We start from the raw sequence: 15,351 nt of genomic DNA on the forward strand, positions 1-15,351 counted from the left end.
AGGAAGCGAGGACAAGTACACAAACACAAGAAACAGAACTGAAGACTAACAATAAAGAAGACACTCTACTGCCCAAATACAAATTGATTTATTTTTAAATATCACAGTTTAGTAGATATGCCCCAAAGAAAACATGCAGGCATTTATTTACACAGTTTTTCATTGTGAGTATATCTAAAATAGCTTGTAAAACCTGCCGTTCTCTTGTCTGCTGCCTGTGCAATGCCTCCCCTTCCAATCACAGACTTCCCAATGCAGCTCAATAAGAAGTCTTTGCAAGGCAGGTGTTCTGAGCAATTGCTGTCTTTTAAGTTTAGCTCCACTGAGCTAACCAAACCAAGAAGTAATAGGACTGGTTCTCTGATTGACCGGTTTTCTGATTGACAGTTGGGAGGAGGGTGTAAGAAGGTTACTTTATAAAAGGGCCAATTTCTATTGAAATCAGCATTTTTTTTATAAAATGAAAAAAAGAGGACACTTTGGCAAGCTAATGTGCTTTAGGGTCTGGAGTGTCCGTTTAAGCCACAGAAACACAATGCTCTGGCTATAGTCTAAGTCTGAAGTAGGCTGATTAGAAGGTGGGATCCAGTTGAGGCCAGGTAGTTGGATCTGTTATGATGACTGGACATAACGATGCAAAGGCCAGAAAAGGAGAGCATTACACATAGTATGAGTATCACCATGACTTGCATAGTAAACATGTCTTATTATTATTTTATTATTTATATAGCACCAGCAAATTCGGAAGTGCTGTACAATGGGATGTCACTTGTATCAATTATGTTTGCTTTTGTAATTAAAGTTTTTATTAGAGTAAAAAATATTAACCGTTTTGTGGACAGTGAGAGGTTAAATACTGCCATGCAGGTGAATTGCATTTGTTTTAATATGTATTGAAGTGAATCCTATTCTTTTGTTTTGTCTTTAAAAAAATATATATATAAATCCAGGCATCGGCAGGCAAAGAACTATGGGTTGTATATAAAACTGTCCAAGGTTGAACCCCCTGTCATTAATGAATCTCATATATGGCATGTTGTCCGTGCTTGTTGGGAATTTAAGATATTTCAAAGTGAATTTCAAATTTAAGGCCAAAGTAGCCAAACTGGAATCATAGCTGACTTGGAGAATTTTTCACACTCGGCTATTTTGACCTTAAATTTGAAATTTACTTTGAGTTCCCTACAGTTCTCACTTTAGTGAATAACTCTGTGAGTACGAAAGATAATAATGAGCCTATCTTGTGCTCACACATCAAACTATTTCCCAATTTCATTCTCGATCCCTTGGTTAGAAGACAAAAGTGGAGTAAAAGAGTGATCAGCTCTCGCAGCTCTGTCCCATTGCTGGGTAATAGTTTACTGCTGCTCGTTTTTTCCTGGCTCAGTGCCCTTTGCCCAGATGTTAGGAGGTTCTTCCTTTATGTCTGTCGCTTTGGAATGTCCCCGTCACCAATGAGGCCACATGTGCTCAGCATGAGATGCTGAGTTTTGGGGGAATAGCAATGGGATTCATAGGGTACTTTGTAGGTCTGTATAAGTCAGTGCCTCTTTATGTACTTCAATTCCCAGCTTGTGTCTGTGCTTTTCAGAAATGAATCATTAAATTTCAGATAACCATTGTCCATTTATCCCCATATGAGCAAACTCCTCACACTCTTCACATATGGTTTTGCTGAATAGATTTTGTCTTTAAGTCCCTCAGACTTATGGACAGAATCCCAAAATCTCTGTGTCTGGTAAGAATGAACCCAGCATCTGTGAGCTGAGTCGTATACACTGCGAGCTGCAATTATGCATGTGAGAGGTTAGGGATGTACAGGAAAAAGCATAATAGTTAATTCAGCACCGAGGTGACCGTCAGATGGGACAAGGCCTGCAAAATGCTGTCTTGGGGTAACCGTAATTAAAAATGCTGAGGCTTGATATTGTTCAACAATAGCAATACTTATGTTATATGAAAAAATATCTAATTAAAACCATGTCTAGAATAAATGTAATCAAATGTTTAGAATGCAATAAAATTACACGCCAGACCACAACTAAAAATAAAAAAGTTACCCTACTTCCAGTCAAACACACTAGGTCTGTCCATTATGTGTGCCACTGTGTATCTGAGGTAGACTTATCACTATGCACCTGTAGTAGATCAAGCATTGTGTATAATGAACTGCAAACTTTTTTATTTATTTTTTTAACTCTTATGATTTGTTACCATGTTGTGCTTGGATTTGCAATAACTATTGGTATGTATGAATTCCAAACAAATGAAAAATATTACTATTATTATTAGGTGAAGGGAACTGACATTCTCTCTGGAAAGGGTCATGTGTCATTTTATATTGGCACTGTGTTTTATTGTGTTCACTGTGTGGTTTACATCCTTTTTAGCTGCTTAATTGTAGAGAATTAAAAAACAAAGTATGAGTATTTAGATCAATAAAGCCAAGTTGGTATAATTGATTTGAAAAATGTTTTCCATCTTAGCTTTTTGGGCCAAATTATAACCAGCATTGTTTACATCTGTGTGTGTGTGTATGTGTTGTTTTTTTGCTTGATATGTCTGTGCATTATGTCTGTGCATTCTCTGCTGTTTCCATTGCATGCCTGGTAGATTGCAGTTCCTACACTAATGTACTTATAGTTTTATATTCCCACTTATGGCACATGCAGGTGCCTAATACAAATGTTTCCATAGATGGCAGCCAGATTCGAATCAAAAGATTGGCTGCTTGTTTTATAGGCAGTGACAGGTGGTTCTGTGAATATATATATTTTTTTTTTATTATTTGTAAGTTCCAAGATTGCACTATGCTGGGATAGTGGGATTTAACTATTTGCAAGAGGAAAAGCCATATGCAAGTTATTGAATATTCCATATGATGTGTTTATGGGTCCTTTGCTCATTCCATGCCTGGTAAAAACAATGAAACTAGGACTCTATAGCTGTTTTATGCATTTCCTTACATGTTATCTGTCTATGGGCTGCGTCTGTCAATTTGGGGAGCTTCCAAAGCTTTCATATATTGGTTTTATGCACAGCCAAACAAATGAGGGGGATTGAGGACAAACAAACCTGGTGGATTGTTGTGGAAAACAAATAGTTAACATTAGATGAGTCCTACCATAATGAATGACTTAGAGGCCTTTTCAATAAACCAGGTTTTGTGGTATAGGAATCCAAATTTAGCCACTTGGGCATTCAGTCTAAGTGAACATGGCCGCACACTTCTGGATTCAGCAGAAGAGCTTGGCAGGGTATCTCGCACATCACTACTGGCCAAATTGTGTTGGAAGTTTGCTCCCTCGTTTGACAGAGTATAAGTTGTATATGTATAAGATGTGGGGTATTTTCACTAAACAGCAAGTTTTGATAGGTTGATAAGCAACTTGCAAACTTTAAACTAAACTGCACAATCTGGAAATAAATCCAAATGAACAGATTTTGTTTTCCGGCACGTTTTTTTTTTTTATCTTTATTTGTTTCTAGTTCACTGTTCAGTAAATAGATCACTTTGTCAGCAGATGTTTTGAATTGGATGAGTAAAGGCTATTGGTACTGTTGGAGATGTTTAACCCTTTCATGCTGAGTAATATGGAGCATTTCAAGTGTTAATCCAGCAACCTCTCCACACTTTCCTGTTTAAATTTTCACCTGAAATATCCAGTACTGGGGATGTCTGATTGCTCATCAACCATGTGCGCACTGAACAAACAAGCTCATATGCAGAAAGGTTTGATTGAAATAGTAATATAAACTGTGTCTACCTAGAAAAGTGAGATTGAAAGATGTGCTCACAGCATTCACCATCTAACTAAACAAACCCAAACCCACGAAAATGTTCCCTCAGCACCCTCCACTTGGAGGGCACCATCCCCCCCCCTTAGTAGCCTTGTGGAGCACTATACTAGTGATATTACTTTTTATATCTGAAAGCTGCTTTGAGAAGCAACTGCCTGATTTAAAATGTAAAAAACAAACAAAACACTAATATCCTCCAGACCCTTTCACTACCTGTAGAGATCTGGGACTAGAGACCGACACCTGGGGTCGCAGGCCCCAAATCATCCTCTTAGCAACACATATGGGGCTCAATATTATGCCACATATCATGATCAATGTGACAAAACGCCTTTTGTCCCTAGATGGTTAGGTGACAAGTGGCCCTTTTCCCATGGCTGTTGGAGGAGCCTGAGTGCCAGCATCCTGCCTCATGACTATGGCCCTCTCATCAGCCCATGCTAGACTTAAACCCCATGGCGATTTGACTGTGTTTGTGGCATCTGAGTGCTGTTCGGATATATTGAGCGCTCAGATCCAAGCCATCTGGGGATGGGTTGAATGTGGGGGTTCTGTTCAGTATGATAGGAGTTATGTATTTTTGTGTCTTTTGCTAACATGTGCTCAATGGAGTCTGCCTTTATCCCTGGATATAATTGGATTACCTCTCCATTGTCTCCAGGATAGAGGACTCTTGTGAAACTGGTTTGGGCCGGAAAGCCATGCTGGCAGTGGGTTTTAAAAATACTTTTGCTAACTTTTGAACCCCTGGTCTGATTCGTGCCCCTGGTCTGATTTTTAAAGATGTTGTTCCCCTGAATGGGTTGATTGTGAATATGTAATTTTTATGTGAATGTGATGCATATTTTTAAAGTTATAGTATATGTAGAAAAAGTTTATTTTTCCTGCCTGTGATAAATTACATTAACCCATTGTGTTCAGTAATTATATCACAGGCAGAGGGGAGGATTTTATGTGTTTGTGCTGGGTGTGTTTTATGTTTTACGATACGTGATTTGTTGTCCCTCCCTGTGGGATGTCCCCTTGCATGGGGACTTTCATAAAAGTCTGTGAGTGTTAATTAAAGTCAGATCATCTTGGACCTTCATGAAGTTTCGGCTCATGTTTGGGGGATTGGAGAACTACACTCTGGGGATTGCTATAATCACTATACTCCCCAGGGTATAATCACTAAGCTCTGCTAAGAGCTTGTTGTTGTTCCTGCTCTCTGGAATTCAGAGAGGTTGACCTACTGGAAGCTGAACCCTGGTCTTGGGTCCAGAGTGGGTGGAGACGGCGAGACCCCAACCAAGCTGCGGTGGTTCGTGGGGTCTGCAGTGGTTATAGTGTCTGGCGGAGTGCTTGGAGTCCTCGGGAAGCACTAGGGGCATCCATCTACGTAAGGTATCTCTTCGGGGTGCCAGGTGATCCGTTACAATCAATGACTGAGCTTATATAACAATGATTAACAGGGAGCCAAGATGGAGGTGCTCTGTATCATGGTAGAGTTAAATACAGCAGAATGGATTCCAATGCTTTAATGTATTTTTAGACCTCCTAAATGCATACATTTTAGTTGCTAAATATTTGTGTAACTGCGGACTGCATCCCTAACTCTGTTATGCTTTCCTGTACAGGTTGGTTGTTGGAGCACCCTTTGAAATGAATGGAGCTCAGAAGACAGGAGACATTTACAAGTGCCCGGTTGGCAATGAGACCTCCAGTGACTGCACTAAACTTGGGATAGGTAGGTGACAGAGCTCTAGAAGATGCTAATGAGGGGAAGGCTGGCATCTTTTGGCCAGAGGGACAAGACCAACCAATGGGAGTTTTCTTGTCTTTGTGAATGGTCCATGGCACAGATGATAAATGTATTTGACAGATACAGAAGAAGTGTGTGACATCATATATTCTTGCAACCTCCGTATGCACAGTGTGTATGCATTCAAAGAAATGTGTGTAATGCAAACTATGTTTCTCATAATTTCATTGTCACCAGTGTCTCCTTCCATCCTGCAGCCTCTTGCAAACCCTTTACATAATACATGCCAGTACTCTTCATAGTGAGATACTGCTCTCTTCCTTCTAGCCTTCGAGACCATTGAGACTGCAGGCCAGTGGTCCAAGTGCAAACACTTACAAACCTGTGAGTCTAGTTCAGCTGCCATCAATAAATCAGTGGATGGTGTTGATCTGGAGTTTAACTCTTATTAGACTTGTCCATGTCCTGCTCAAGACTATGTATATCAATATAGAGGAGAAAAATTACCTCGGAGGATTAGCAAGGATAGAAGGCATAGTGCCGTTCCGCTCCAAATCCCCCCAGAGGTGTACCGACAATAGTAATATTAACTCGTGAGGCCCAGGAATAGTAGTATAATAAAAGTAAAAAACGATCTTTATTGAATTATATTTGTTAGAGTCTATGGACTCATTTACACAAAACCAAAAAGAAGGAAAAAGAAAAAATGTGCAAGTGATTTAAAAAGGACAGACTCTTGTAGACTGTATAAATATTTAAGCGTACATGAATAATTCTAAAGTAAATTGTATGAGCTAAATTATATAAGTAGAATACTATTCAAGTAACATCCACTTAGGAACCACAGGCGAATATATGATTATAAGTATAATCAAAAGAGGTTAGGACATGCAGATATTGTATATTCATATATATCGTTCCTAATGTATTACATATGATAACATGTAGATATAGAAGTAAACATATAAAATAACTCAGTGACCGCTAATAACTGTGGAGTATAGGTTAGGGATGGATGTCTGAGGCAACCGCAACTTGATTGGCAGGGGAAAGAAAAGAAATAGCTACCTAATATATTATGCTCTGTTTGTAAACTTAGTATCGAAACAGCAGAAGCAGAAGAAGAAGAAAATAGAAAAAATAAATGAAAAAAATTATAAATAAAAAATAATAGATGAATGAGCAGCTTGCTTATATCAGTATAGGGGTAATAGGTCTGTTTGATATCGTTCCCTCGCATCAAAAGCATGCTGTGCCCCTAGTGTGACATTGTTATCCCGGAGAAATACCAAGACCAGTGTTCCCACCGATAGCAGTGGAACACAGGTTAAGGATCGATGTCTGGGACAAACGCAACTTTAATTAGCAGAGGGAAAGAAAAAAGAAAAACAACTATTATGCTATATTCTTAGATATAATCTTAGTAGCAGGTATATTTGATAGCAATCCCTCGCGTCGGAGGTATGCAGTGCCCCTAGTGTGACATTAGTATCCCGAAATATAATGAGATAGAGCCAAATAGGATCCAATATCCAATTAAATAGCTAAGGTTGCTTGATAAAAAGTGAGAAATCTTAGGATATTAGGACAGAGTAAATGTTAGGAAGAAGTAGAAGCCTCCTCCACAGCTTCTATCTAAATCAAAGAACAGAAAGTGTCTGAATGCACAGACATAGATGCAGGTAGTATAAATTATACACTAAAAAGCTACTTCCATAACCTATACCTAAATTACAGAGTAAATGTGTTCTAGATTGTGAAGTCCAAGTGAGCTAACTTCCTAAAGTGGTTCCCAAATCATAGATAAATCAACAAATGAAAGGTTACATAGAGAAAACTGTCCTAACTTAAAAAGAAAAGCGTCAAGACTCGACGCGCGTTTCAGCGCTCTCAGGCGCCTTTTTCAAGAGTATATCAATATATCAAATGATATATTCAATAACTATTCTTTCTGACGACTGTTTTCATAGATGGGAGTTTATATCTGACAGAAGCTAAAGAGTCACAGCTTGGCTCCCAGGCAGTCACCTAATGGTGGGGGGATGAAGATGGTGATTGTGCATCCTGCATATGGGAGTGAGAGGACCATGATTTTGGCCAAAAGAGGAAATAAATTATGTGGACTAGAAATACTCTCTCAGTCTGGAAGTAGAAGTAAAAAGTAAAATATTTTTTTACAAAGAAAGACACTTGCAGGGAGATATCGGATTGTTTGCTATTTCTCTTATCATTCTTATAGAATGTATTTCCATTTCAGTTTCTATGGTAAGTTCTGTGACTATGCTGTTCTTTGCGGTAACTCAAAGGTTTCTCAAGTCTTTCTGGAGGTCTCAAAGGCTTATCTCTATGGTAATTTGAAGTCTCTCAGGCAGGGTGACGCTGTCCAATGTCTCGGAGAGGAAGGACAACATGCGACTGGGAATGAGTTTAGTCACAAATCCTAAGGATAACAGCTTTGTGGTAAGGTCACATCTGATAACAGTATGGTCTGTGATTGACCTCTCTCCTACCCCCTTGTAGAAGTAAATATCGTGTCCGCCTACCATGTACTAGTCTCTCCTGAATCAAACTAAAACCTGCAAGTAACCCTTGAACAGACACCAGGCTACTACATAGGCTGACTAAGCTTATTTATTTTTAATAATGTACTAAAGGCACTTGGTTTGGATGAGGCGGGGGGTCAACTATGCCTCCCCCAGGTATGCCATAAAATATGGAATGCGGTATAAATGTTGGATAGTGTTCCATGTCGTAAAATGTTTGATGCTGACATCTGCACTTGTGCATAATCTGCAGTACAAAAGAAAATTCTCTTCTTCCAAAGAAATCTGCTTGCCATACAGTATTTACATGACTGCTTACAGCACCCTCCATAATAAATGCATCATGCCCCGTTATTTGTATAACCTATTATACAGTTGTACTACACAACCCCCCATCCCATTTTCATCCTCCATAATACCTTGCGTGCGTGTTTCATCCTTTGCTTACAGGCTACAATGCACTCCATCTTTCTCTGTTGCACACTTATTTCGTAGAAAGAGATGTGATATTTCTTAGAACCCCAGAAGCCTTGTCAGAATGGCAGTGTCTCACATCTTTCTATCCTCTTCCTAGATCCTAGTCTTCTGCAATCTCAATGTTTGAGTAACCCATTAAACCCATGCAGAATAACCTACCGTCCCCATGAAGCAGGCTCCTAATGCCTATACCTATAAAGTCATATCCTCTTCTTGCAGAACCCAATCAATATAAAAAATGATGCCCCATTCTCTGCTTATAGGCATCCTCTCCATACAGCACCTCCTATCCTCTCTTTACAGAATCCTCTCCTTAGCATGCCCCATCTTCAGGTTATAGTACCTAGCATTTTACCAATACAGCATGCCCCATCTTTAGCTTACAGTACCTAGCGTTTTACCAATAAAGCATGTCTCATCCTCCGGTTACAGTACCTAGCGTTTTACCAATAAAGCATGTCTCATCTTCAGGTTACAGTAAATGCCATTTTACCAATACAGCAAATAGAAAAAAACGTAAATTTACTTGTACCTTCTGCATCCCAAGAGTGACATTATGCACATTGTCATTAACATTTAATATGATGATATAATAATGCTATTGCATTAAGTCTTTCGAATCCAGCATCATATCTGTGTTACTGTAGTGACAGCAACATTTTAAATGTATCTAAGCATATCCTCTCCTCATGGTATAACCATTATGTGCTCATCGTACAGTACTTCCTACCATCCCCCCTTTAGCCAGTCTGGTGCGCTCCAGTAGCACTCTCAGTTCTGGCATGTAAAATGTATCTTCTCCATTCTATTGTTTGCCTGGTTATTTTTCAATATGTTATGTTCCCCTGTATCCCCCATCTCCCTTTCAACATATTCTCCTTCTCTGTCCCTAGGCTTGCAGCCCTCTTTGGTCCCACGAATGTGGAAGTTCTTATTACACCACAGGAATGTGCTCCCGAGTCAACTCCAACTTCCGTTTCTCTAGAATAGTGGCCCCTGCTCTACAGAGTAAGTATAGCGATCTACCTGCTTCACTTAGAAACATGAGGCAGATCATTCATACATTAAAACTGGAATATTGGCTTATTTAAGAATTAGAGTGAAAGCATTTAGAGAATTCAGATAATACACAAGTTTATTAAAGGGGAACATCACTTTTCTGGAATTTACACATTGAATAAAACAATGAAAATCACCTATAATCTTTTTTTTCCGATAATATTTTTGTTTAAAATTACATTAAAGGACCACTATAGGTACACAGACCACTTCAGATTAATGAAGTGGTCTGGGTGCCAGGTCCATCTAGGGTTAATCCAGCATCTAGTGGCTGTCTCATTGACAGCCGCTAGAGGCGCTTCGGCGCTTCTCACTGTGATTTTCACAGTGAGAAGACACCAGCGTCCATAGGAAAGCATTGAGAATGCTTTCCTATGGACTGACTGAATGTGCGTGCGGCTCTTGGCGCGCATGCGCATTCAGCTGGTGATGGAAGAAGAGGGAGGAGAGTCCCAACCCCTCCCTCCCCATTCAGCGCCACGGGAGTGGGACCCTGAGGGTGGGGGCACCCTCAGGGCACTATACTGCCAGGAAAACGAGTATGTTTTCCTGGCACTATAGTGGTGCTTTAAGATGCTAAAACCAACTTGAGATCTGAGCAGGGACTGACCGAAGGGAAGCAGTTCTCCGTTCTCAGTACTCTCTTATACCCTTTCAGTACTATTGCCTTGGAATATTTTACCAATTACCTTTACGCTACGCATACCGAGCCCAAGATTCCATCACTTATTATTTCTAGAAGAACAACATATTCTAGCTCTGCAGATCCTGCCCTTGTACAATGACCTGATCATACAAACATGTGTCTTAATGACTATTTCAATGTTTTTTTTTTTTGGTTTTTTTAAAGTACCGTATTTTGAAGTACTGGCAAGTTCTAACAAGTGTAACACATAACTGCTTACTTTTTATTCAGTTTTATTCTTTGCTCTATGATGATATTATTCTTTTCAGGGTGTCCAACTTTCATGGATATCGTGATTGTGTTGGATGGGTCCAACAGTATCTACCCCTGGGTGGAAGTACAGGGTTTCCTCATTAGTATTCTACAGAAATTCTACATTGCACCTGGGCAAATACAGGTAATCCAAAAAAGCTCTTACTTCAGCTTCCTTGCCACATGTGCAGATGCTGCAGTGATCCGCAGAGTCCCTTTTCATTTCCTGACAGGTCGGAGTACTTCAGTATGGAGAAGACGTGGTACATGAGTTTCATCTGAACGACTTTCGCTCTGTGACTGAAGTGGTAGAGGCGGCGAAAAGCATCGAGCAAAGAGGAGGGACAGAGACACGCACAGCTCTGGGAATTGAAAAAGCATGGTAAGGAACTGAATCACTGGAACATGACTGTAGTATGATAAAGATTACATGTGCATATGTACAAATCATAGGTGCTGCTACGGGGGTTTGGTGTTTGGTGATCTTTATTTTTATAATGGTTGGCTGCGGTAGAGCTGTAGCATCCCAGTATCAATGTTATACTGTGTTTGGGTTTCTACATACAGCATGACACTATCAGTGTGTTCTAATGTATTTAGGTATATACCAACTGCATGCTGGTATTAGTGCGTTATAATGGACTTGGGAATATACAAAGTGCAAGCCTCTATCAGTGCGTTATAATGGATTTGGGTATATACAAAGTGCGTGTCCACTGTCAGTGAGTCATAATTAGACATGTGAAATTCGTTCGTTCTGAATCTTCATTCGGACGAATTTCATGCAATTCAGACATTCTGACATTCTGATGCTTACGAATGTCCGAAGTTCGGAAGTGCCAAAGTCCTTCGGATTTTGGAAAAGTCTCAAAACAAGAGAGAAGGAGGGAAAATTCCATGCATGATGATAGAAATCTTGACCAATAAGCTAATTCCTATCACTGGGAGTTCTATAAATGTGTAAGTGGTTGTTGTGGCAGTCCGGGCACTGGGAGGCAGGAGCCCTATAGATGTGTAAGTGGTTGTGGTGGCAGTCTGGAACTTGGAGCCCTATAGAGGTGTAAGTGGTTGTGGTGGCAGTCTGAGCACTGGGAGCCCCCTGCACAAATGCCCACCTCCCAGTGCCAGGACTGCCACCACAACCACTTGCACATCTATAGGGGTCTCGCCTCCCAGTGCCAGGACTGTCACCATAATCACTTACACATCTATAGAGCACCCGCCTCCCAGTGCCAGGACTGCCACCGCAACCACTTGCACATTTATAGGGCTCCCGCCTCCCAGTGCCAGGAGAGTGCTCCAAATCTCAGCTCGTTACCTGTATAAAAGGCACTTGGGAGCCAGAAATCTTGCTGATTTATAGGGGATCAAATACTTATTTCACTGATTGACATGCAGATTAATTTATAACTTTTTTGACATTCGTTTTTCTGGAATTTTTTTTTGTTTTGTTATTCTGTCTCTCACTGTTAAAATACACCTACCATTAAAATGATAGACTGATCATTTCTTTGTCAGTGAACAAATGCTCAAAATCAGCAGGGGATTAAATAAATGTTTCCCTCTCTGTATATACATACAGTGAGCCAATGTCAGTGAGTTATAATGTATTTGGGTATATACACACTGCATGCCAGTGTGTTATAATGTATTTGGGTATATACACACTGCATGCCAGTGTGTTATAATGTATTTGGGTATATACTCACTGCATGCCAGTAACAGTGTGTTATAATGTATTTGGGTATATACACACTGCATGCCAGTGTGTTATAATGTATTTGGGTATATACTCACTGCATGCCAGTAACCGTGTGTTATAATGTATTTGGGTATATACACACTGCATGCCCGTATCGATGTTCTAATGTATTTGGGTATCTACATCCAGCATGCCACTCTCGGTATGTTATAATACAGTGTGCCAGTTTTAGCATGGTATAACGTCTACTTGGCTCGCTGTTTTTAGCATGCAAGTTTCTGTGTATAATAATTTTTTTTGTCTCTTGCAGCACCGAGGCTTTTCAGCATGGTGGAAGGAAGGGAGCCAAAAAAGTGATGATCGTTATTACAGATGGAGAGTCACATGATAATCAAGATTTGGAGAGGGTGATAGAGTGCAGCGAAAAGGACAACATAACACGCTATGCAGTAGCAGTGAGTTATAAACTGACCTCTGTTTTCATGCATGTCCGTCCAGCAAGAAATACTTTAACCACTGCCAAGGCTATTTTACTGGTGATGCTTGCCAATAGTTGACCCTGATGCAGCTTATAAAACCACAGCAGACATTGTGGGAGAATATTAGAACCTGTAGGCTATCAGACAACACCAAGCCTGCGGTGATACAGGACTCATTGGAAAAAATGTTCCATAACAGCTTGCTATTCACAATTAATGGGACTTGCTTGAACTTACCTGAACAGTAATTGCAATGTGAACATACTGCATACAGATATCTATTTACAATTACAATTATTTCTTAACGCCAACATATTCTGCAGTGCTGTGCAATAAGTAAACAGGACAAACATTTAATTCTAATACAACATGTGTGCTATACAGGAATAGTAGGTGAAGAGGACCCTATGCAATGGAGCTTACAATCGAACGATACAATGTACTAGATGAGTTACAAGCCAATGTAGAGCTCAAAGAAACATGTTTATGTGTTTAGTTTGGGCTTTCATCCATTTTCTAACATCACTGTGCAATACAACATGTAAATTAACTGCTTAACTTATTATTTGCACATGGAGCTTCACGTGAACACCTCACTAAGAGTGCTGGGGCCAGATGTGTATAGGTTTTATTTTAGAGCTATATATGGGGTTCGTGGGTGAACCTTGTCACGGGTTCTTGGAGGGGCCTGCTGGCCAGCCTCTTACCTCAAGACTATGGCCCATGTGTTAGACTTTGGTTCAAGAATGTTAAAAAAGCCCTGTTCGTGCAATTCGGATTATGTGGTTCGGGAACCAAACAGGAGCACAAACCAAAGACCACCCGGGAGCTTGTTAAGCCCTATTAACACTTAGTAAAAATTCTAACTGCAGTGTTCTAATTGTCTGTTTGGGTGGCTGCTGTTCGCATTAACAACCACGAGGTGGCGGCCATCTTGTTCGCATGAACGCAGGCAGCGGTGTTTGGTCGTCGAGTTCCTGGAACTAAAATCAGACACAGGAACTCCCTTAATCATCGCCTGCGTTCGGTTCTACACAACTTAGAAGGGCACTGTTTGGTGGAATCGTTCGTCTGGATGAGGGGAATAAGCTCCAGGGTAAGAACATTGACAATGTTCGGTAGTTTGTTCGTTTTTTAAACTACTGAACTAGACTAACCGCAAGCCCTGATTCTCTGGAACTGTTTTGGGCATGGGAATATGCGTGCGGTTGGTCAAATTATGACTTGAGGGGCGGAGCCTGACTACCGAGCGGTACAGACGCGTCTGACTCAAGCTCCTGCCGAGCGGGCATAATCCGGGACAAAATCAGCGGCTATATAGCCCCAAAGTCACCCAGGGGTGCGCCACCCACGTCGGGGGTGCCCCCCCTGAACCCAACGATACCACCCCGGGGCCTGTCGAGGCCAGGAGCACGGAGACTGAAATGCGGCCTACTGGGACTGAAGCCGGGGAGAGGTGGCCGCTCTCCCTGGCACGAGAGCCCTTAAGCGATACCACTTCCACTCACCCCCCCTCCCCTTTGGACCGGCGGGGTTATCCTGGTCCCCACTGGTGACAAACGACCAGGATGGAAAGCAGGCGAACCAGCCACACAACATATCGGGAGAACAAGCACACAGGGCACAACCAAGATGGCCGCCCAGCATGAACATAGAGAGCGGAGCACCCGCACCCAGCTACCCAGGTCCCCCCTGGAGACATTTGACCAGCTCTGCACACTCATCAGGGATACTCTGCATAGCAGAGGAGCTAGTCGCCACCAAGCAGAAAGAACGGTGACCTCGTGGATACGGCCTGCAGCACGACGCAACTACTACAGGCAGATACCACAAGCATCCAAGATGGCCGTCCGGCAACACAGATACCGACGGGCCCTAAGAAGGAGAACGGTGCCATGTCTACCGGGCGCGCATTTCCACCCGCGACTTAAACCAACCAGGAATACAAAACAAGCAACGCAAAAGAGTAACACAACCGACCAAAATCCCGACATGCCGCGCAGCAGGAATCGACTCTACCCAAAGAACATCGCCACACAAGTAACTGTGCAGTTGCATGCTCCACAGGGCACCGCCGGAGCCGACCCCCAAGGCAGGGACAAAGGAGGGACAAATAAGGACAGCACCCGGGACTTACCGGCGCTAGGTATTGGCTGAAGCACCCACTATACCGCCCCACATGGGCATTCTTAGGACTGTTCTAATATGTGTAGTTGCATTTTTCAAAGTTTTACTCGGCTCCAGGTTTTTTCATAATAACATAATATTACTGGTATGCCTAGCGTACTAAGTGGAACCCTTGTGTTGAACCTCTCTATTTGTGATACCACATTACTACCTTGAAATGCTAAATTCAGGCTATCTCCTCCCTACGCTATGCAGTGTTATAATCTTACTATAATGTTCAAGCACATAACTGTTTAACTGTTTTAACTGCTTTACCTAGTTTTAACGACCAGTACATCCAGGTCACACTACGCATTTTGCTAACAAACGAGATACCAGCTTTATTTTATTGTTTTATGTTATTGCTAAGCAGTTAAAACCTTACTTAGTTAATCCTGTCAGTTGGTCACCCGTGATGTGCAAACCACTAGTGCTACTATATGGAC

General features: G+C 41.3%; 1 protein-coding gene across 1 annotated transcript in view; it reads left to right on the forward strand.

Moving 5' to 3' along the window:
• Window positions 1–15,351, forward strand: part of ITGA11 (integrin subunit alpha 11) — a 144,897-nt gene that overhangs the window by 60,542 nt on the left and 69,004 nt on the right. Inside the window, exons 3-8 of the mRNA XM_063448735.1 lie at window positions 5,418–5,527; window positions 7,911–8,002; window positions 9,456–9,570; window positions 10,576–10,703; window positions 10,792–10,940; window positions 12,571–12,715. Coding sequence (XP_063304805.1) covers window positions 5,418–5,527; window positions 7,911–8,002; window positions 9,456–9,570; window positions 10,576–10,703; window positions 10,792–10,940; window positions 12,571–12,715 — 739 coding nt within the window. The remainder of the gene's footprint in view (window positions 1–5,417; window positions 5,528–7,910; window positions 8,003–9,455; window positions 9,571–10,575; window positions 10,704–10,791; window positions 10,941–12,570; window positions 12,716–15,351) is intronic.

The sequence above is a fragment of the Pelobates fuscus genome, chromosome 3, assembly GCF_036172605.1.
Source record: "Pelobates fuscus isolate aPelFus1 chromosome 3, aPelFus1.pri, whole genome shotgun sequence".
Taxonomy (NCBI): domain Eukaryota; kingdom Metazoa; phylum Chordata; class Amphibia; order Anura; family Pelobatidae; genus Pelobates; species Pelobates fuscus.